The sequence below is a fragment of the Pseudopipra pipra genome, chromosome 2, assembly GCF_036250125.1.
Source record: "Pseudopipra pipra isolate bDixPip1 chromosome 2, bDixPip1.hap1, whole genome shotgun sequence".
NCBI lineage: Eukaryota > Metazoa > Chordata > Aves > Passeriformes > Pipridae > Pseudopipra > Pseudopipra pipra.
This window is the reverse complement of record NC_087550.1, coordinates 61,001,735-61,025,332: the sequence shown is the minus strand read 5'-3', so window position 1 is coordinate 61,025,332 and position 23,598 is coordinate 61,001,735. Positions and strand designations below refer to the sequence as shown.

Below are 23,598 nucleotides of genomic sequence, written 5' to 3'. Positions count from 1 at the left end.
ACGTGACGCCTTTAGCGGCGGCCGCCGGAGCGGCCCCACGTGGTGGCGGGAGCGGAGCGCGGGGCAGGGGCCGCATTCGAGCTGCCGCTCCGGCCCGGCATGAACCCCTTCGCCTGGTTCCCGCCGCCCCCGCCGGGGCTCCCTCCACCAGGGATGCCCCCACCCTTCTTCTGCCCGCCGCCCTCCTGGGAGCCGAGCTTCTGGGCTGCCCCCGGGCCCTTCCCGCCGCCCGGCCGATACCCGCCTCCCGACAGCTTCCCGCCCAGCACCTACACGGCCGCCGACACCTACTCGCAGGCCGCCGACAGCTACTCAGAGCCCGCTGAGAACTACCCGCCCGCTGGGAGCTACTCGCAACCTGCCCAGAGCGCCCCGCCCGCCGAGAACTACTCGCAGCCCAAGAGCTATCCTCCTGCCAGGAGCTATTCGCAGCCTGCCGAGAGCTGCCCTCCCGCCGACAGCTATTCCCAGCCTGACAAGAGCTACTCGCATGCTGGGAATTACCCAAAGCCCGAAGGGTACTCGCAGCCTGAGGGCTACTGCCAGCCCACCGAGAGCTACCCGCCTGCTCAGAACTACCCACAGCCTGAGCGGTACCCACCTGCCGAGAGCTACTCACAGCCCAAGAGCTACCTGCCCCCTAATAACTACACATCCCCCGCTGCCTGGCACCCACCGGCCTTTGGAGTGCGGCCGCAGGGCCCGCATGCAGGTGAGGGACGTGGGAGAAGTCGTCCCGTGGGCCTCTGGACTCCTTCCCATCCCACATAGGCAGGAGCCCTGGGGCTGTCCTGAAGCCTTGGGGGGTGGAGGACCCTCCAAGCATGCTAGTCATGCAACCCTCTCTCGTCTCTTCCCTCTCTCTTCTATCATCTCTAGACCCTTCAGTGGGCCCACTGAGGTAGTAGGAGGGAGGAGGGACGTTTTACCAGCTGTATGTATAAATGGCTCTTTTTTTTTTTCCCTGTTCCAAAGGTGGAAATGGTAATTTCTCCCAGAAATGGCAAGGCAAGCAAGTCTCTGCATTTGGTAAACGTCCAGAAGAAAATAATAAGCCAAAGGTACGGGTTGGGGTCTCCAGCACAAGAGAGAAGTGGACCTGTTGGAGCAGATCCAGGGGAACGCCACAAAAATGATCAGGGGGCTGGAGCACCTTTCCTATGAAGACAAGTGGAGAATTGGGATTGTTCAGCCTGGAGAAGAGAAGGGTCCAGGCAGCCTTTCAGTATTTCAAGGGGATTTACAAGAAAGATGGGAACAGACTTTGTAGTAGGGCCTGTAGCGATAGAACACAGAGTATTGGTTTTAAACTGAAACAGAGTAGTTTTAGATTTGATGTAAGGAAGACTTTTTTTACCATGAAGGGGATGGGAGGCTAGCACAGATTGTGCAGAGAAGTTGTGGATGCCCTATCCCTGAAAGTGTTCAAGGCCAAGTTGGATGGGGCTTTGAGCAGCCTGATCTGGTGAAAGATTGCCCCTGCCTATGTCAGGGGGGTCGGAACCAGACAATCTTTGAAGATCCCTTCCAACCCAAACCATTTTGTCAGTCGGTGACGGTGTTGGGGGTCTTGCCCCATGGTGCTATAGAGATCCCATACTCTTGTCTAATATGCCAGCCCTTACATATGACAGTGTGTAAATATTGAGCCTCTTGAAAGATATATTTCAAGCAAATTCTAACACAGGTTTGTGTTAGAAACGCCCTTACTGTGGTGGTGCCTGAGTGCCTAAATTACATTAATGCTCTGTGATATTGTAAAGACCACACAACCAGATGACACTGATGTGTGTAGTGGGAGAAGGAAAAATCTGTGCTACCCTCTGAACTAGTACATGTCATGTGGGGACAGTCATGGTCTGTCTTGATAGGGAAGAGACTCAGAGCTGTAGCCTAGTTTGCCTCACAGCCCTCAGTAAGTCTGTGCTAGCCTGGTGCATTTGCAGAAGTACTTGATTGAAAGGTGTTTGTGGAAGAGATGAGTGCAGCGCACTTTGTTTAGGAGATAAGTGATTTGAACTTAACTTTCACATTATGTTAGCTTATCTTTGAAACTTTTGAAATGTGTAACTGATGGCTTTATTAACAAAAATATTCATGATAGTGCTTTGCAACTAATTAAAAATAGAAGTATCTTGTAACTGCAATCTTGAGATTATTTCTTTTTTTTTTTTTCTCCAGACTAAAAAGAAAAAAGAGCCAGTTTTCTCTCATTATTGTGATACCTGTGACCGTGGCTATCAAAATCAGGAGAAGTATGATGAACATATGTCACAGCATAAACAGGTTGAAGAGTTTGGCTTCTTTCATTCACATTTTGATTTTAAACTTTCTGCCTGATAAGTAGTTAGCTGTAGTCACTCTGTGAATGGAGGACTTAGCAAAGAGATTCCAGAGCTGTGTGAAGTAGTAGTGGAGGACTTTTTTCTGAATGCTATGTGTAAGGGAGGTTTTAGTTGTATTTTTGGTTTTTTTACTGAAGTATTTTTAAATGTTTTCTTCTGAAGTATTGTTAAGTGATAGGAATTAATTCATTGATATCAGTATAGCATGTACAATTTTTGTGTGGAAAACATTTTATCGCAAAGATTTAACATTTAACTTTATTGCAAAGAAGTATCAAAATTTGAAATTGGAGTGTCTTGCAAATTTTTCCCTTAGGTAAACTTCACATTATCTCCAGTTATCAGATACATTGGCTGCACTGGTTATTCTAAAATCAGATTATATTTAAAAGTATGTTATCCCTTGTTACTGTTTTTACAGTTGCCTTTGTCTGGAACCTGAGTAGCTTAAACATTCTATGTAATAAACCGTGCAGGTATCTGTCACTGAGTTTGTTTAAAGTGTGCTCAATGCTTGTTCATAGTCTGTGTAATGTGGTGTGTTTTAAGTTCACCCTCTTATCTTGCAGTGCACAGAAGAAGGTTGCAATTTCAGTGCACATGAGAAGATAGTTCAGATACACTGGAAAAACGTAGGTATCTCTCTGGGCCCAAAACATGAGTCTGTGCCATCTTTACCATAGTTCCTTTTCTCATTCTTCAGTGGTTTCTTTTCGTTCATCTGGAAAGAAAATATATCACCTCTGAGTAGAATGTGTTTTAAGGCAAGTGGATGAAAATATGTTGAAAACCACATGTTTGTTTTTTTTAATGGATTAATTTTGTCATCGCTGTGTGCAGTGTCACCACTTTTGGAGGTGAAAACAGTGTGATACTGCTATAGCTGACATAATGATGCCTTTTTTTTTCCTTTTTCCTGTTTTTTTCCTTCCCCTTTTAAACACCATTGAATACTTCTTCCTTAGGCACACGCACCGGGTGCTAAAAGAATAAAATTAGATAGTCCAGAAGAGATTGCTAGATGGAGAGAAGAAAGAAAAAGGTAAGACTTGTGGCCTATGAATTTGTTTTACTGGATTTTCCCCATGCGATCATTAGATGACAGATGAAGGGCAATAGCAGCGTGTACTTGCTGCTGCTGTGCTGTTCCACTGACCCTGCAAAACTCCTGCAGTAGTAATCTGTGTCAGAATGCCTTAGGCAGGAGAGTGTGAGCTGCAGAGACTATAATAATTTGTAGTATTATAATAGAAGGCCAAGTATCAGCTGAGAAGAGGTAGCTTTCCCAGATGTTTGATCTGGTACCCCAGGTTAGGTGAATGTCTTATTCCTCTTAGCCTGATCACTGATCACTCTTTAAGTCAAAATGTATGTTTATGTGGTGTTTTTCTAATAGGTAAAAAATCTGGAACTGTTGTGCAGACTATAATTGTAATCTATCCTGCTGTGTGCAGATTTCCACAGCTTAAGTTGTCCCAGTAGACTGCAACAGGGAGTTTTCCTAATTTTTGAGGACTTTCTGCATTGCTTGACGCTTTTCTACTGAAAGAGAACAGCATCAATGAATGATATTGTCTCAGGTAGTGTAACTTACATTGTATATAGGGTGCAAGGTAAAGTTCTTCTGTTTGCAGTATTTCTCGTAATTTCTCATTCTCAGATGTAAAAGCTTGTAACTTTTTTCTGTTGAGCAGGACTGAAGCGTTTAAAAATTCATACTGTACTTCCATAGACCTTATCTCACAGATTTTTTTTTCCTCAGAACTGAACAAAGTAAAATCTGCCCTTTTCCATCAGGTGAAAGATACTGTAGGCCTTCCTCACTTCTGTTCATGATTTAGAATATAGTCTTGCAAGTGATCAGTGCACGAGTTTTGTTTCTCTGAGCAGGAGTCCTATATGCAGAGTAGGTTGTCATACAAATTTAATTTCTAGATCAGTGGTGATGAGCTAGGGCAGGTTTAGTGTTAGGTTAGTTTTCATTCCAGGGTTTCCTTTTATTCAAAAGATACGTGAGGGCTTGGGTTTTATTTGCTTTCAGTCTGCATATTGCTGTCGTGTTTTTCAGGAACCTACATCTAATTTTCTAATAGTAGCTCCAAGGAAAAAGGTCAGTACTCATGTACAGTTTTTGAGTGAGTCTTTGCTACTCATCTTCAACTTTTGATACACTTTTTTGTTTTGTGAGGTGTTCAGGAGAGTTCCTGTCTAGTGGTTGATTCTAAGGTTTAAGTGTGATGTTTAAGGTGTATATGTCAGTATGTGCTCTACTGTTTACTAGAACATTAGCGAAGTGGGAATTGAGTGTACAATTGTGATTTAAGATACTGTTTATGTAGAGAGTGGGTGCTGTGAGTCACAGCAGCCTTTATCTACAGTTAATTATAAGGGTGATGCTCTGCTTGAGATGGTTTTGCTGAGATTCTAAAGAATCTCATGGTAGATAGTGTTGCTTTTTTATAAAGTATTATAATTTGACTGTGATACAACGTTGCTGAAAGCCTTTGCTTGCAGCACCACAGTGAAATCAAAGGAAATAAAGTCCTGTGGTCACAACCACCAACCAAAAAAGACGAAATGGGATTAGGACTGTCTAAGCCAAACCACTAGATGGAGTAGTGCTGTGCCTTATTTTGGTACTTCAAGCCTTCTGTGGGCATCTTATTTAAGCCGTGACGGATGGGTATAGAATGACTACCTGGGTGGCTTTTGTTACTCTTTGTACAGCAAGGAAGCTCTACGAGCATCCTTCCTTTTTTAATTAAAAAAAAGAGGGGATGGGGACAGGCAGAGAGAGAAAGCCATCTGGAACTTTTGTGAAGCTTTAATTGGGTCGCCAGCAAAGCATCAGTTTAGTACTGAAGGTCTGTTGTTGACGTGCAGTAAACATTGCATTGTACACAAAAAAAAGGACACCAGAGGGAGTCTGAGCTATTAAGCAGTCTTGGCTTATGGTGACAGGAAAAAATCTTTTTCTTTTTAGAAGCCCCAGTCAGAGCTAAGAATGAATCTTTTTAGGTCATTAGTAGTTTGTTTCTAATTAAGTTGCAGTGATTTAACATGTATGTTTCCATGTTGCGTCCTGTCTTGCTTGTTCTTTTGGTCATTGTAAATAATTATAGAGTTGAGATTTTTCTTCTTAGTTAGCTGCTGTGTTGCTCAGTTGTGTATCCTGCTTAAAATCTTCTAGATAGAGCCTGTGTTTAAAGTGCAACCTTACTCGTGTAGCGGAAGGAGAAGAGATGGTAAGGAGTATCTCTCAATGAAATATGCTGGGCTGGAATGCTGTTTCCCTGTTGAACCTGCTGAGCCAAGCAATCTAATTAAGCAAACAGCAATAGAGATAAAGTTCCATGGGATCTTAGGGTTTCCCTGTGTTTTGCAGACAGATGGTTGCGAAGTCTGACATCAACTTTTCTTGTTTTGATTTGTCCTGTCCTTTACAAATGTTGAGAAATGTGCTGTTTTCAGCATATTTTTTCTTAAACGTGAGCTTAAAGGGAATTATCTGCAGTACATTTCCTTAATGTGTCAGAATGGGATAGTGCTGCCTTCCCTTCTTCCCAAGTGAGATCTGGGTCTGCTAGCCCATCTGTTTCTCACCAACTCTTCTTGAGCAAAGGTTATTAGTAAGAATGTGGCAAGGCTGCTCTAGTGTTACAGCAAATCATTAAATGTGCTGTTGCTTAGGTTTTAATACAACGCTGGAAGATTTTCATCATCTTGTGTGTTGCTTGTAAATTCTCCCCCTCCTCCCCCGGTTTCTTTAATCTGTTGGGGTTGGTTTGTTCCAATAGGGATTGTCTACTGTATTTCCTTGCAATATATCTCATAGGCTGAGCATGTGCTTAATGAATGAAGTCCAGTACCATTAACCACATCACTTTTAATTAATTTGTGGTTCTCTAGTTGAATAATGATAATTCTAGAGTAGCTTGGAATCTTTCCTGGTGTTGCATTCATAGTAGTTAAATATGTAATATGAAAAATAAATTCTTAGCACCTGGTAAATTAGAGAAGGCAAAGCAAAGTAGAAGGAATGTGTCGGTAGATCAAGGTAAGCATAGCTGCAATAAAGTTTACTCTGATCTGCAGGGATGGATTAGCAATCTGTCTCAGATGACATGGTAAAATCCGATGTGGGACAGTTAAACCAAGATTTTTTCAACTTTCTGTTGGGTCTCTTTGTTTCCTTTGGGCTATCCATGTCCCCTTTGCTATCCATGTCCCCCTTTGGTTGTGCGTATGGAATTAAGATCAGCTCAGATTACTGAGGCATTTTGATCACAGTGCTGTTCCTATTAAGTTAAACTTGTGTAACTCTTGACTCAGAAATTCTTTGTGTAAACTGCTATAGAAACAGGTCTCTTTTCTGTTAGACATTGGCAAAGCTCTGTTTTTTCACTGCTTGCTAAGAGCTAGTTTACTCTGATGTTTATGTGAGCAAGATAGAGTACGCTGGTCTATAAAAAGAATGTATGGCTCTGGCTAGTGCACTCACTTATTGAAATAAAAAATCTATTCACTAAAACACATTAGTGATTATGTTCAATGTCACCATTCCCTGTCTCTGGAAGCTTAGGGTAACCTTTACCTGCATGTCTCACTTTGTTGGTATATATCTAATATACTCAGCTTGAAAACCAGTTTTCTGGTGTTATCTTGACAATTTATGCTGAAAAACTTCCAATTTGGATTATAGAAGTGTCTATGGTTGGAAACTGCAGCTGCTCTGAAATAGGGCTGACCTCTCAGGCAGTTCTGGTTTCATGAAATCTGCTGTGCCAGACCATCACTTCCTGGTTTAACTCTGTTTTACAGTAAGTTGCTTAGATTTGTAAAGCCTTTGTGGGGACTGATGAAGCCGTTTGTATTCAAGCTCTGACAAGCTGTTTGCAGGACATAAGCGCTGGGCTAGTTTTTCTACTTCAGTCATGTTTGTAGGTAGCATTTTAAGAACCTCATTTCGTTAGGGAAGGAGGAGGGCATGCCATCTTTGAAGGGTTCAAACCCTAGTCAGCTCACTGTGTTTAAACACATGGCCTTTTGTGTGGAGAGATTCAGTCAGTATAGGTTCTTCCTTCTGCATTGTCACACCTATGTTCAGAAGCAGTCTTCCTAAATTTAGCCTTCCAGAATAAGAATTCTCTATATAAAAAGATTAAATTCCTCTCTTTTTGATTTTTGATCTCGCTTGAGTACTTTGTGGCTGTCCTTTAGATAGTGAAGTTTACAAAGTCTACCATAAACCTTTACCTCAAGACCATAATGTTTCCACTGTAGGCATCTGCCTTCACATAGGGTCCAGTTGAATTTCCCTGCCTCCATGAGGCAATAGATCTAGCCAATGCTAGGAGGTGCACAGACCTCTTTGTACGGGAGCTGCAGTACCTGATGAGTTCTGGAATTGCACTGGGGCTGGTACGTTGGAGTGGGTGGGTAACTTTGGTCTAGGCCTCTTTGGACTATTTGATCTTTGCAAGGTCAACTGGAGTTGACCACTATGACCCACTGGTGGGCTTAACCCAGCCTTGTAACACAGAGCACCTGGGGAGGAGTAAACCCAGTCTACCACAGACCTCAGCTGATGACCTGCAGATTCGAATGTCTAGAGCTTACTACCCACCAAGTCCTTAGATGGAAGAATAAAGTCGCTCATCGTGAATGAAATGAAACATTGCACGTGTGCTCTCACAATAGGTACATTTTCTGCACGAGTGAGTAAAAAGAGTTGGAGAAAATAAACAGAGCCACCACAGGTGCCTTCAGATGTGCTCCTGCGGGTGTGCTTGGACTTGCGACTTGAGCTCTCGCCAGCTGTTAGTTACTGCCTGTGTCAACTGGAAGGGTGGTTTGGGAGAAATCTGTCGATCTTGGCAATGAATCGCACTGAAAGCCTTTGTGCAGTCCATAACGGTGGCTTGGTGGAGGGAGTGGTAACTCATAGGAATGAAAGTGGGAGGCATTCGTGTCTCAAATCATGTTGCAAGAGCATGTCTGAATATGTCCTTAATCAGCATAAGTACTGGAGCACTTTGAAGACTCCTTTGTTCTAGGATTTAGGGTCTTTCCTTATATTTGAAAAAAACCCAATTTTTATGACAAGCTTGGGGGTTTTTTGAGCACAACTACTTATTTTATATCTCACTCTTCTGTGAGCCTTTATATGTGTGAAGGAAAGCACCTTATTCCAAAACTGTGGAGAGGTGCCAAGCACAGAAGTCTTTGTCAATGCGAAGCTCTTGAGATTAAAGAGTTCACTGCATATTTGTTGTGTGCTGTGAGTGTTATAACAGGGATGAACAAATGTAACTAACAGGGAAGAGCAGAGATAAAGCATCACATCCCTGTGCTCACTTGAGCTGTATGGTGGATTTCTGGGAGAAATCCAATGAAAATAGATGTTGACAGCTCGTGTTCAAATCCTCTTCAAGGAGACAAGTTCTGTAGTGTGTTTAGGTTTGTCTCATAGAAAATGCTTCTCTTTTTCCCTTGGTATGTGGTTGAAGCTGTCTTGAATCAATGTCACACTTAACATTCATGCTGTAAAATGGGGAAAATGCATGTGATATGATTAAATATTTAAAGAAAGATATGTGTCTTTTTTGATAGCTATTGAGAAGCTGTTATGAGTTTCTCTTTACTCCATTTTAATAGACATCAAATATTTATACTTTGTGTTTCCATCCAGAAGCTGGGGGACTATGTGCATGTGTTTCTCATTTACCATCTTTATCTCAAAGCACTGAGATTTAGCTAACGAATGTTTGCAGAGCAACTACTGTAGCCATTTTTGGGCTTTGGTGGTAAAAAGCCTGCTCTATGGTCTTTGCATGTTAAAGCCAGTGTGGCATTTTTCTGTAGGAAAGGATTTTAAGGGAGGTGGGGAACGGAAGAGAGGGATGTTTTGGGAGATGGTTATAACAGTAGATTTCTTTTGATCTGCATGACTTAGCAATTTTTCTTGAAGCTGGAATTAAAAAGAGGCAGTAATTTTGGTGAACTAGAGGTCAGTGTGCAGCCACGATGCTGAATATTGCTTGAGAGGAAACTCGTGTGCTTTTCCCAAACTGTCACATTAAAGGAAACTTGTGCACCCAGAAGCTGTTCCTATAACTTTTTTTTTTTTAATATTACAAGAACGTGGCAGTTAGTTTGCTAAAAGCATGTTGTGCCTTTTAGTGTCATTCAAATAATCCAGTTGAAGCTCTGTAAAAATAAAATTGGAGGACCAAATGAAGCTGTTTTGTACTGGAACAAGCAGAGAGTCAATGACTGTAACCAAACTGTTTGTCTGTAGCTTGTTTGATGGGTTGGTAAATTCCAAGCATGATAATTTTGTTTTTTCTTTTTTAATCTGGATGTGTAAACATAAATGCACTTGGGTTTCTTTTCCCCACCGGTACCTTTTTAAGAGAGGAACAGTCTGTTAAAGTTCCATTAAAGGTTTAAAAAATCTGTAATGTTTATAGAGGAAGCTGGTTTGGTAAAGGGGAAATTGAGAAAGTACAGTGAATCCTTTAAAAGCCAGTGAAAATTTTTTTTTCTTCTAGGAATTTTCCTACATTGGCCAATATTGAAAAGAAGAAGGCGATGCAGGCGCAGAAGGAGGAAAGGGGAGAAGTGCTGACTACGCAGCAGTTTGGGTAAGTGTTTTGAACCAAGCTTGTTGCTTTCCTCCTTCACAGGTCCGCTCTCTTACTGTGGTCTCCCAGAATTTACTGCTTCCACTGTATACACAATCTAGCTGCCCTTTAACAGAGGACAAGTCATGTGACAAACTGCAGATGTAATATTCTTTTGTTTACTTCATGGTGCTTCAAAGTCCACTTCAGTTAAATGAAACAATAACTGTATTAGAAATCTGATAGTCTTGCTTAATTCTGTACTCAGGCTTATTTGAGAAAACCACATTCGAGTGGCCATTCATTAGATCAGCATAACCTTGGTCTCTGAAATAGTAGTAATGGGGACAAAATTCATGCAGCATAATAAATCCACGTGGTCTAATCCTTTAATGCCTGAAAATGGCCAGGAGAGATTTTATGGGCAGATTTGGCTTCTTAATCTCTCCTTTCAGATGATAAATCAATAATCAAGTGAAAAGGGGAGAAAGATTTAACTTTATTTTCATGAAGTTTTCATTATTAATTAAGTAGTGCTGCTTCTTTCTTCTTATCTGTCTGCTGCCATTGTTCTCGTCGTGGATTTTTATCCATTCTCTCCCTTATAAATTAATTTCCAGTATGGTTTTGTTCTTTTCTCTTCCCTCAGTATCATTGTTAGGTGGAACCAACTAGCTTCATTAGCTCTCATTTAGTACCTGTGGGAAGGTTTTTTTTTTTAAAAAAGTGTTATAATGAGCCACATTCCTAAAATATCACTTGTTTAAACTAGAATGACTGTGCTGGAAGGCAGGAGCAGACTCAGTCCTAAGGAGCTCTTGCTAAGTGCCATTTGCTGCTGCATGGAAGTGAAGCTGGGGCTTGCCTAGGTTTTTCTTTTTTTATGGGTGATGGTGCCAAACAAAACGTGCACCGTGGTAAAGTGGTTGAACTAGTGCAGAATAAGAAGCTAGTTTAATTTGTTAAATGTTGACAGTGCAAATTACCTTGGTGCAGCATGGACTTCAGAAGATCCAACACTTACCTGCCCCTTTGGTTACCTTTCATAACTTTGGAAGGAAAGACTTACAGAAGACTGAAGTAAAACTTCTTTCAAAGAATATAAAGTTGCAGAAGTGCTTTGGACCCAGGAAACCAAACCTAGGCCTTGAGACTAAAGCTGCAAACATATGTAATATTATGTTTGGAGATTCTTATGAGCAAAGATGAGTTTTCCTTGTCACAGTAACAAACTGTTTGATGTCTGCAGGTTTATTTGCTAACTCCTGTGGCTCTGAGTCAGATGCATTATGTAGTCTTAAATGTCTGTCAGCAATTCCATGCTATTACATTTGCTAGTAGCTTTATTTCAGGAAAATTGTTTGGAAAAAAAAAAAGCCCTCAAAATTATAGGTTGTTTGCTTTCACTTAGTGACCTTTTACTCTGGTTGATTCTAGAAATCTCCTCTTTTTTTCCCCTCCCTCCCCTGAGCTGCTAGCAGTATAGACTTGATGAACTGTCCATTTCTGCTTTGTATATCAACAGTAAAGATTCTGGAATTGGTGCTTATCTGGCAAATTTACTGATGCACAAGGCAATAAACAGAATACAGCTTGTTCTGTTCAAGCTGTACTATTAAAGCAAATGGCTAAGTAAGATTTAGAAAAGATTAGATGCTTAACACTTCTGTGGCGCTTTCCATTTGTGGTTCTCTGAAGTGCTTTACAGCTGCTAATTCTCAGTATCCTTGTGTGTAAGATCAGAGATGCAGAAGGACCACTTTGAAAGTCTGTCTGTTGTCTTGCAACAGCAGAGTAATAGCGCGTGGCTCTCTGTCCCCTCTGAATGGGAAGCGAAGAGCAGTATGTCTTTCATGAGCGAATGGTAGAAGACAGATACCAGGCTGATGTTTGTGACTTTGGGGTTTCTTTCTAGGTGTTTGAGGCCCCAGGGAACTTTAAACAACTAGAAATGTTGTTTTTAATCCTTGGTCAAGGACAACACTTATATTTGCTCAGTATCTTTTAGGTTATACAACAACATGCTGAATTTAGAGCCTGGTTGTACAAATTCAGAAATGCAGTTTTCTCTCTAGATGGAGTTGATTACGGGAGCTAATATTAGCCGTCTTTTGTGGATGAGAGACTGATGCACAGGAAGGCAGTGGCTTGCTACTTGTGCCACGGGAGCACTGTACTGTGGTGGGTGACACTATCAGGGCTGAGCAATCAGTGGTAGATGCTGTCATGAAATGACTGGAGAGTGAAAATAAATAGGTTTTGGTGTGATATAAAGTCATATTGACTGCTATGACAGGCCGTGTTCTCTTCTCAAGAAGGACTTAATTGAGTTGGAAAAGCATAGAAGTGAGCAATGCTGGTAATGGGAACATTTCTGTACAAGCAAAGTAGTGGATGGCTTGGAAGGGCTGTATGATGGAGGCCTAGAAAAATTGCATAGGTGGAAGATGTGAATGAAGTGTGGTTATACACTGTTTCTTGTAACTCAGTAAGGATGGGGGTACCAAATGACTGTTTTAGATGTCAGAATGAAGACAAACCAAAAGAAGTCCTTTGTCAATACAGCATCCCACAGCATGAGGCGCATGCTTGACTAGGGATAATAGGACCTCTGCCATGCTACAGGTCAGGCTAAGGCAAGTAGTACTGGTCAGAATGAACCATGGGGCTCATTCAGGAAAGTAATCTTGTGTTTTTTGCTGTTGTAATGTAGTGATATTACTTCCAATGTTGTGTTGATGAATTAAGTTTCTGTTGCTTGAAAACAACTGTTTTCAGGAAATTTGGGTTGTCTTTTCTGTCTTCATCACGCTTATTCTTGTATCTACAGACTTTGACTAGAGTTTAACAAAGTCAAAAAATGACTTTGTTAAGCTTCCCATGTATTTTCCTATAAACATGTTTTGTGTTTATAGGATAACCTGGAAGATTATGAAACCATGGAAGATAAGTGGAACCAGCATGCTGTGCTTTTCCTGTATTTTAGGACCTGTTCCTTTGTTTCAGGTTTTTTAAAAATTCATTACCTTGATAGACATTTCTTTTATTCCTTTTCCTTGGAATGGAAAAGATGAATGGCATATTAGTTGCAGGCAAGAGTAGGTAGTCATTGCAGCTGATGGTGTCAGATAGCTGAATGGATTTGGTGCAGCAATATGCTTCTCTGAGCTGTAACCAGAAAAAGGAGACTTCAGCAGTGGAAGTATGCTTAGAGTAGATGCTTTCTTTTTTGTTTCATGTTCCTGCTGTTTTGAATTACTGAAATGCTTAAGTCAGGGGAATACTTGTCGTCTTTGTTCTCTGAAATGAAAACACCACTGCAGATGATCAAGGAACTTGCTTAGCCCATGTACCCTTAGCCTTGTTAAAAACTAAAAGTCGCGAACTTCAAACTGTTCATTCAGGTTCCAGCACTGTCACATTACCCAACCAATGAGATGAGCTGTGACTGCCTGTCTGGTCTGTCACCATATGTTAGCAGAGCTGGTGTAAGTCCTGCCGTCATTATGTGTTGCTGAACCTTAAATGTGGGCCTGAGCCATTTGGTTACATCAACTGATTTTATTCTCATAGCTTATCATTCGTATTGAGATTTGTGTTTCTATTCTCCAGCAAAATGAAGGGGATGTGGAAACCTCCAGAAAATGGAGAGGCTCATGGGCATCAAGGAAGACACAGGAGAAGACAGTGGCGCCCGTTCTGGAAGAAATTTAGGAAAAATGGTGGGGATTATCATGTACATAGAACTCAAAATGAAGCTAATGGACCAGAAAACAGCACGTATGAAAAGGAACATGAAAAACAAGAGACTTTGGCGGGTCAAGCATATGAGAAGGACGTGGACCCTCTCGGTCTTCTGGCAAATGGTGAAGTTGGTAAGATGAAGGAACTTGGAGAACTTTTAAATAGTTGTTTTAAGTTTAAATGCTAAAACTTTTACTTGCTAGTCGCCGTTTTGGAAGTCTGACATAAAGTTTGTGTGCAGCATTACACATTCTGTTGTAAATACCGTATAAGAGTGTAAAAGACATACACCAACTTAAGTTGCTAAACTAACATGTAAAATAAGAAAATATTTAGAAAGCTAGAAGAAGAATAAAGCTTCAGCAGTCAAATTATTTTTTAAAGGCTATTAAATATTCCTTTGTGGTTTTGAAAATAACAGTATTTAGAATGTGAAAGCAAATAGATTTCCTTGTATGAGTTAAATTAATTACTTAAAATGTCAGTATTTTTCTTATAATTCTGTTCTTTGTCGTATTATTACTCTTGATATTCTCCATATGTGTGTTCTCTGAAGTATTGCTGCTTAGTTTTTGGGAATTTTTTTTGGTGAGCATTTCTTGTTTCCACATGCTGGCAGCAACATAAATTCTTCAGATATAATTATTTATAATATAATCGGCAGTGGTGCGGTACTCTTAGAATATGGCATGTAAGATGACTTAGTCTAGCTATTTTTAGCAACAAGTGTAGAATACATCCCCTGGAAAGATGTTTGCTGAGTTTTTCCTCTTGAAAACATAATCTTCAGTTAGTGGGAAAAAGAACTCAGCATCCCCATGCAAATTGTTTATTGCACTAATCTCTGCATGTTGGGAAACTTAAGTATGCTTAAATATATTTGTATTTCCCCGCAGCATCTGTGTTTTACTTAATGATAAAAGGTCTAATTATACCAAAGTACAGCTAGTAACTTCTGTTACTATAGGCAGAAAAGGAATGTAGTACTTGCTTATTACACATTATTAAACCAGGTTTGCAGCTTTTTAGACTACTGAGAAATGTAGCCAGAACAGATAATAAAAACTGCAATATAACTAAGTAGACTTTTTAAAAAAATAATACAACTGAAATCCATGATTTTACTGTAAAGGTACATTTTTCTGGTGCAACCGGACATGTCTATCTCATATTGGCCTTTTTAGCCACCAGCAGCTTGCAACAAACATGGGTAGAGCCCTTCCCAAATCTTCGTTCGCGAAGCCTGGCCATGATGAGATGACATTTTTCTGGAGTATTTAAACCTTGTATTTTTTAATTAATTAATTTACTTAAGTTCTGTTTAGTCACTAGTATCTTCAAAGCTAAGGAATTGAATAGAAGATGAGAAAACAGAATTTTCCTCTTGATTTATAAGCAGAAACAAGGTAAGGTGATGAACCTGTCAGGTGTAAAACTTGGAAGAATCTACTGACCAGAAACAGGCAGTTGAACTCAGTAGTGCATAGTGCTTCCTTTAAATATGTTACTCTCAAAGAGAAAATGTAGTCCAGTAAATGTGTTTTCTTAATTTTATAAAAAGGAAAATAAGGGTAAATATTTAAAATTTAACAAAAATAAAAAGAAAAGACATCCAACCACAGTATACACTCAACTTTTTGGATGAGATAGAAGAAAAGCAGCAATGAATCAAAATAAGTGGAAGTAAAAGGTACTTTATAATTGCATAAGTATATACAGGTGCTATATGTTCTCCATTAGAAAAATGCACTGAATTTGGCATGAGCTGCAAATGTAATTGCAAACTGGCATGATTACTAAATCAGAGAGAATTGACCTTTCTCAAAAAGTAAAAAGAAGCAGGTAAGTAGTTTAGATAAATTACCTGAGTATTTATCAAAAAGTTGTTTTACCAATCATGAGTTCCAATTAATCAAATTGCCAATTTCTAATGTTATATTAAAAGAGAATAGATAAATTTGTGATTTCAAAATAATGATCTCAGAACTGTTAATTTCAGTAAAATCTTAGAAGTGTGAAGCAGCTTTCCCGCAGGGCAGGCTTAGACATACAGGGGATGGGAAAGGGCACAACTCTTCCTTTGTGAAAATAAGGTTGCAACCAGTCTTTTTCTAGAAGTACCAAGAAGCTAGTTTTTCAAAAGGTTTTTTAGTAATGGGAGGGATGTGTCTGCATATATACATACATTTAAAAAAAAATACAAAATTTGTATGCAGGTGTATTACTAAAAAGGATTTCTTAGTTTTCCTGCTAACTGTGGCAGTGTTTACCTGAGAGTCTTTCCAACATTTTACTTCATATAGATCCTTTGTTTCAAACTAAAGCCATCACAATTTTGCATTTTTATTTTTAGGGATCTTTTTCTTCTAGGCCTCTGTTTTCCTAGTATCCTTAAATTCAGTATTCTTGGTCTGCTTGCCTCTTGTCTTCCTAGTATTCTCTTTTGGGGTGGTTCGAGAGTATAATACTTTGCTTACGTGTGCATCCATAATGCTCTGCAGGGATTTAAGTATCAAGTGGTCTGAAGTACTGCTGAAAACAGATTGTCTAATTTGTAGGCTTGGTTCTCAATGTCCCTTATGAACTTTTTTTACTGTCCAAAAATGTCTTTGCTCTTCAATTCTCACTATGAATGATCTGAATTCTCCTTTTTTTTTTTTTCTTTTTTAATTCCCCCTGACTGGCTTTTAAAACCTTCTCCACGCCCCTGCATCTGCAGGACTAAATCCAGCAGGACTAAATCCAGGAAGTCTTCAAAACGTATTATGAAATCCTCTCTCTCTCTTTACCTACATTTGATAATAAAACCTATAATTATGTTTGGTATGTGAAGAAAGAAGCAGAAAGCTCAAGCTTGCGTTCAGGAGACTTTGTGGTTCAGTAACGTTGCTGGCAGGACTGTAAACCAGCGGAGACACAAGTTTGCCAGCAAATGTCCGAAGAGGGTAGACAAATGTGGGGTTTTTCTCTCAGTCAATGGTGCTGAGCAATGGTACCCAACATCAGGCTTCCTGTGGTGGCAAGGCGGGGGTTTAGCAGCAAGGCTGGCTGTTGGCATGCAGGATTATTAGGAAAAAATCCTTCTTGCCTTTTCTTTCCCTGCAGAATCCGACAAGGACGAAACAGCTGATGAAGATGGGAGGCTGGGTCTGACAGTTGTTCCCAAGCAGGTGACCTCTGCCCTTAGTGCCTTGTCGGTCAACTATGGCAGCGCATCCGACAGTGAGCCTGAAGGTTTGTAGAAGCACATCCTTGCCCTTTCTACCCTATGTCACACTGCAGTGATGTGGACTTGCGCAAGCAGGACATGTGGGTTTTTTGCTTGCCTCTTCTCAGCAGCATGTCCTGGGTTGAGAGGGGAGGCATAAAATGTCTTTGGTTAGGTTGCATGTCATTGAATTTTCCAAAGCTTTTTTCCCCCCTAGTTGGGGGAAAAAAAAGCAACCTGTTTTCAGTCTTGCTTCAAATCATATTTGAATAGTCCCAGGAAAAAGCTGTTATGCTCACCCTGTGAACTAATTTCCATGTCCTTAAGGGCTTTTTCCATAGAAGGCTGCTGGGTGTTGCAGTAAGACTACGAACTCTAGTACTTGTATTTTGTGCTTCTCTGACTGTATGCATCAGTGTATGGTGAAGAATTGCTGCTGCTGCTTGTTTTTGCAAATAGTTACTGTGCCTTACTTGCCCAGGATGGCCTACCCAAAGTTAGAGAGCATCTAGCAGGCCATGAGTTGAACTTGGGCATCCTCTGCCCTAATTGTATTATGATTTTCTCAGCAGCCAAATTTGCAGCAAGCTATAATGTAAAGCAGAAGTAATGTACTTCATAAGTTATAAGAAGGCAGAGGTTTGAAGATCTCATTCAGCTTTTACTCCTTCTATTTTTCTTTTTACATTGCTGAATTTAAATATCTTGTTTTCATTTCTGTGAATGTTTAGAGATTATTCTTTGTATTTAAAAAGAAAACCCCAACTAAATAAACCCCTCCCTTCCTCCAAGTAAACCTCGAACACCTTCACATGAGGTTATATGAGCAAGAATAGTACTAACAAACTGCCAATGTGTGGGGATATAAGCATGTTAAAGAGGCTTTTAAGTTTGAGATGAAAGTGTGTTCTTTTTCTTTTAAGAAATCCCTGTCAAGACTGCAACAAAAGCTGAGAAGAACCAGACTGTGCTCAGAAATATGCCTCAAACTACTCATGTTCCTCAGAGTCAAAACCCAAATCAAAAACGTCCGGAATATGCAGGCACGAAGTTAAGAAGCTCAAATTCAAATGCACGTCCCCCCAGAGGGCCTGATAACTGGGGCAAGAAAACATTACCTCTCCTTCCAAAGCGCCGTCCAACTCTGCTGGAAATGGTAATAGTCTTAGTGCTAAAATAATGCCCCCTGTGCAAGAGTAGAACTATTTGTGAGTGGTTCTTTTCTTCCCTGTGGGAAGTTAGAGCAGTCTGTTAGCAGAGGGTCTGTCTTAAAAATAGTGAATGTTTCACTTGGAGAAGGTGTAGATGCTTAAATAGACAAATAGAAATACCCTGGTGTGCATTCAGGTAATGACTGGTGAGCACGAGATGACAATCATGTGCCTTACATGAGCTGCACAAAGAACGAAACCTTTGTTCCTCTCTCTTCCCTTCCCTGTGGTAGTATCCGGTGGGTTTTGTTTGTGTGTAATCCCATCAGCCTTGTTCTGATCTTCTTCCCTTTGCTCTCAGCTTTGCTATTCAGCTGCCTTCCTCTGGTCAAGGAGTAGACACAATTTTTTTTTTTCCACATGTAAAGAGACCTTGTTGATAAATATGTTGGTGACTTAAACTACAGAGTGGTGTTGAGCTCCAACCTGCGCGCACAGGGGTTTCTTCTCTGTACGTGTGTTTAGATCAATCTGAGGAAAGGACACCACTGGCACCTTGAAGAGCAACAGGTTGGTGTCTCAGAAGGGTAAAAAGAGGTTTGTAGGGGTAACACAAAGCAACCTATTTGGCCACAAAGATTGGTGGCTTTCTTTAGAAAGCTCCAACAAAATTTTGGAGCTTTTATTGCGTTTATTACTCAAAACCAGTATGAGATAGGTAAACTGCCTTCTGTAAATAGTCAGCATAAAGCTCTCCCATCAAGGGAAAACTTGCTATGGGCAAAACACAGGAGAAAGCAGGGTAACACTGACATCAGGGCTCTGAAATAGCACAGGATGTTTAGGCAAGAGATACCTGATAAGGTACATCCCAAGCTGCAGATGTGGGAGAAATCCCTTGGTAGTCTTTTTAGCACATAGTACCACCGCTGCCAAGAATTAAAGTTCCTAATGACTGAAAAGGAAGTGTTTGTCCTTTGTGTAACTCCCTAAGCATGCAGTTGCTGTTATCTCTTGCTCTTCAAAGTTGTTGGTGATCAAAGCAGTGACAACTCTGGAAGAAAGACAGATGAAGTCCCACATGCTGAGAGAAGCTGGCAAAACAAGAAAGCCTGAGCTGAAGCTTGCCAGTGTAGTCCATTTTTAAAGTTGCGTTTTAGTGAGGGCTTTTTGCCCTTTAATGTTGCTCAAAGCTGTTGCTAACGGAAGTGTGCTGTGGCTGTGAATTATAGAGGAGTGCCTGAGGCTTGCAGGTAGGCTTCCAGTGTCATCAGAAATGGTCAGTGTGTAAAAACCTTGAGAGGGAGCAAGGCTGAAATTCTACAAAATGCATCCAAATAAAAGGGGGGTGGTAGGAGAATAGCTGCAGATATCTATTGGCAGTCATTTGCAGTGAGTTGGAGCATTATTAAAATATGTTTATTGTAGCCATGCAAAAAGTAATGTGTATTTAGTCATTCTCTATGCTGACAAAATAAAAAGCTTGTGTAGTATCACTCCACTGATACTCATCCCTACATTAAAAAATAAAATACAAAGATACAGTCTTTGATGATAGGGTGATGGTGCATCCCATCTGTGCCTTAATTTGTCCATTTGGGAATTCAGCAGTTTCTCCCAGTCAGACAAAGAGAACATCACTACACTGTCCCTCCTCTGCCCTAAAGGACATCTCTTAGTTCAGATGGAAGGTTCCCGAAGGCTCATTTTAGTTGTCAGCTGCTTGTAACACCTCTCAACAGCTAGTCTAGGTAGAAATATGCAGGCTTAAAAGTGGCTGGTTAAACACTGTTGAAACTTATAACAACAAAAAAAGCTGCTTTGTGACGTTTCAAGCCAAACTAAGCCAGATCTCCTGCAATGTGTAATACAGCTCTCCTGCAAATGATCAGGAAATTACAGATTTAGCCACTTGCTTCAAATCTTTTGTTTGTTCAGAGTATTAATTCTGCTGACACTTGCAATGAAGAAAGTTCCTTCAACTCCCTGGCTAATAGCTTTTTTTTTTTTTCCCCCTACAACCAAAATGAACTTCAATGAGGTTAAAGGAGGTGAGGGAGGCCTCTAGCACTTTAAGCTACTAGATTTAGGTTGGTGTATTATAGCCCAAACCAGTTACTGCTGTTTAAATCCACAGTACATCTGGTACCTGATGAAACATGCTCTTTCCTTGTATTTATCTTTTACTCATGGGGGATTTAAATTAAAAATTCATCGGATATTAAATTACAGATACAGTATAACTTAGAAAGTGTAATAGATGCTTATAGACTTGCTAACCTGAAGTACTGGAATGCATGGCCTAGTATTATAGTCCATGATATGAGAACATTGTCATCTCAATCTACAGTCAGATAATTGGGAAGGAAATCCCTCGTATTTAAGTATATTCAGTGATGTTCTCTGCCGCTCGAGCACGCTGAGATGACAGCTTAATCCAAAGATACCACCATATATGTCAGCTTGTTCTAGCTACCTTATTGCTTCAATGGTGCTAAAAGAACATGCTTTGGGCATGTGACTATTTTTCATCCTCTTTCATCTAGTTGTGGCCATTATGAGCCTCTATCACTAGAGCAAACCAGCCTTCACTGCTCCAACAGCCTGCTTCTGCCCAGAGGGGCAGCTCCCTGCCTGCTGCCTCCTCTCTGGGTGCCTGGACCCACCTCTTCTCTGCTGTACTCTGCCCTTTGCTGAGCCTGCTCGGTTTTTGACACGCACCCCACTAAAAAAACACTCAGACAGTAGAAAATCCTGGAATACCCCATTACTTGCTGCTAATTGTCAGGTTTGTTTTTTTCTGGCTGCTGAGTTGAACTGGGGCAGTACGAGGTCTGATCAGCATGTGCTGATTTGAGGGAGGGGATAGCAAGCCTGTAGATGGCCCAGCCCAGCAGGCTGAGTGGTAGTGCTATCAAATGTGCTTGCTGACTCTGCCAAAGCCCCAGTCAGGTGGTGAGAAAGCACCAAAGGAGAGAATACCCGGCCTTCTTTTGCTGTGTCTGTATGGCAGTCTCCAGCCCTGTGTGTCCAGGACTTGTGTGTGAGAGCCAACTATTGAAATTCAGAGACATAGGAAATCACTGAGTAGACCCACACATCTTGTATCAGCTACAGAGCAATAGATCATCTTCTCTTTTTTTTATTTCCAGTTACTGGCCCAGGACATCCGACATGAAAGGAATGTGATTTTGCAGTGCGTTCGATACCTCATCAGAAATAACATGTTTGGACTTCATTTTAAAACAGAACCACAAGCTGAAACAGCAACTGAACAGTCCTCTACAACTACAATGTCTTCAGTGGACAAACTCGATGAATCTAATTGTTCTCGTAGCTCTGACCTTCAGGTAGCAGGAGGACAAGAAGATGCATTATTAATAGCCCAGGATGAGAAAGAACTTACGGATCAGACTTCACAGATGGTTCACCTGGCAGATGAGGACACATGGGAAACCCCATCAATTCAGTGTGAAGGAGCACCGTAGAGGATGTCTGTTGTGGACAGGACAGTAAAGCAAAGGCTTACATTTTCTACCCAACTGATGCTTTTTGAAAGACATCAGTATAACAAAAAATCATTAAAGTACACAGTGAGAGCTGTTAAAACCACTTTCCTGATCTGTTCTGCCTAAGGTGGCCATTTCCTTGGAAAAACAGCATCCATGTTCAGCAATTCCATTTCCCTATGACACAAAGGCAGCAGTGGCACAGAGTATGACCTTCCCTAGAGTAGGTGCAGAAAGCCCCACTTCTGAGCTTCAGAGCTCTGAATGTTTTACCTTCTTATGAAATGTGTGTCAGTCCATCACCAGAGCCAAGTAGTGTTGTTGTAGGAGGGATCTTCATGTGAAGTCATGGCCTGGTGTGTCTGGCGTATCTTGAGTGTCCAGAAGTATTTCAGTGTAGTTTTGAAATGACGATTCAGTGCACATATTTTTTTACTTCAGCTGTTAAAAGATATATCCAGTATAATTCTAATATATCCAGTGTTAAATAAAGAAATTAAATGTAACATATAACTGACCTCTAAAAGTACTGCTTACACCACGCAATCTCTTCCTCTCTGAATTATTTATTAATTGAGCCAAGAAATGGAAATAAGGGTGCAGGCTGCTGCAAGAAGCCTTTTTTACAAAATTAATAAATAAATATACTGTAACTGCTTGCATCAGTGCTAGGTTGCTGGTTTACATCAGATACCCAGTATTAAGCCGTAGGCCTTAATTGCTGTTAAAGTTATTGCCTGACAAATCTAACTCTTGAAGCAAATCCTTAATACTAAGTTTAGAAAGCTTACCAAGAGTTACTGGCTTGTCCCTTTTTAATATGCATTGAGAATTTATTAGTTGGCCTTCTGGAAGAATATCTTCCTTGGTACATTGATATGATGCTCCTACAGCACCTAGCGATTGTTTTTTTCGTGGGTTTGTGCGTACAGCCACAGTGTTGTGAGCACTAAAAAAAAAGCATCAGCCAAGATTTAGAAACAAGCTTAGTCTTTTGATTACATTGTGCATTTGTTTGCCAAAATGCTTCTTGTCGAAGGCAGGTGTTAGTTTGTCACATTGACACCAAAAACATGCCATGAAAATAATCTATTCTCAAACCCTCAACTTCAGAATCTGCTCTTTGTCTTTTAGTCATGGTAGTGTTACAGCTAAATGTTGGGAGCTGGTTTTATTTTTTTTTGTTGTTCTTTGGTAGTTGTTTAGCCTTCCATTCCACCATCTAAAATATGGAGATTCACATGAGTTTTTTATTGCCTAATAGCTGTATTGTCTTTTCTTTAGTTCCTTAACTTGTGCCACACATCCGATTTGTGGAGTATAGAAATCAAGAAAGAGTTGAAAATTCAGTCTTGCTGCTCTGCTATTTATAGGTACAACTACATATTGTGTTTGTAATGCACTGTCTAAATTTATGGAATTATATAAATATCAACACCCTTGTAAAATTGTGTATCTTGAGAATGTATGTGCAGAATAGAAGCAGTGATCATAAACATTTATATTTCCAAGGCAGATGATTCATTCCTCCCATGATGATCTCACGAGCTCTCTCAATCTCACTGACTTGCCTCTGGCTCTTACAGTTCTTACTGCAATGACTATACCAGCAAAGGACCCTCAGCCATGGAGATTTGGCACTTGGGCAGAACCTGATTTCAGTGGAGTGGTACCAGTGCTGTTGAAAGCAGGGGTAACAGCTGCAGGAAAAGAAATAGTTGTCTTAAAATTGCTACTAAATTGCACTTTAAACAATACTGTCCGTATTGAGGTGATGGCAGAGCTTTCTTTGACTGTACACTCTGACCTTATGTTTAAAAAGACAAAACCTTTACCCTGACTTCTTTATACTATGTCATTACAACTTGAGAATATTAAACTTTCACACAAAACCAAAAACTTTGTCAGACAAAAATCTTTTGAAAGTCTGTTCCATGTACATAGGAAGAAGTAAGTTTCTTTGGAGGGAGATCTGTATGTGGCATAAATCAGGAGTTTTAATCTAGGACTTGTTGC

General features: G+C 40.5%; 1 protein-coding gene across 1 annotated transcript; it reads left to right on the top strand.

Moving 5' to 3' along the window:
* Positions 1-10: 10 nt before the first annotated feature.
* On the top strand, positions 11-23,481 carry NUFIP1 (nuclear FMR1 interacting protein 1). Its single transcript, XM_064645692.1, has 10 exons — positions 11-712; positions 976-1,061; positions 2,182-2,286; positions 2,915-2,977; positions 3,311-3,387; positions 9,899-9,991; positions 13,583-13,845; positions 16,820-16,948; positions 17,846-18,078; positions 21,226-23,481. Exons 1-10 carry the CDS (start codon positions 100-102, stop codon positions 21,559-21,561), a joined length of 1,998 nt encoding a protein of 665 aa, XP_064501762.1. The 5' UTR covers positions 11-99; the 3' UTR covers positions 21,562-23,481.
* The last annotated feature ends 117 nt before the right edge of the window (positions 23,482-23,598 follow it).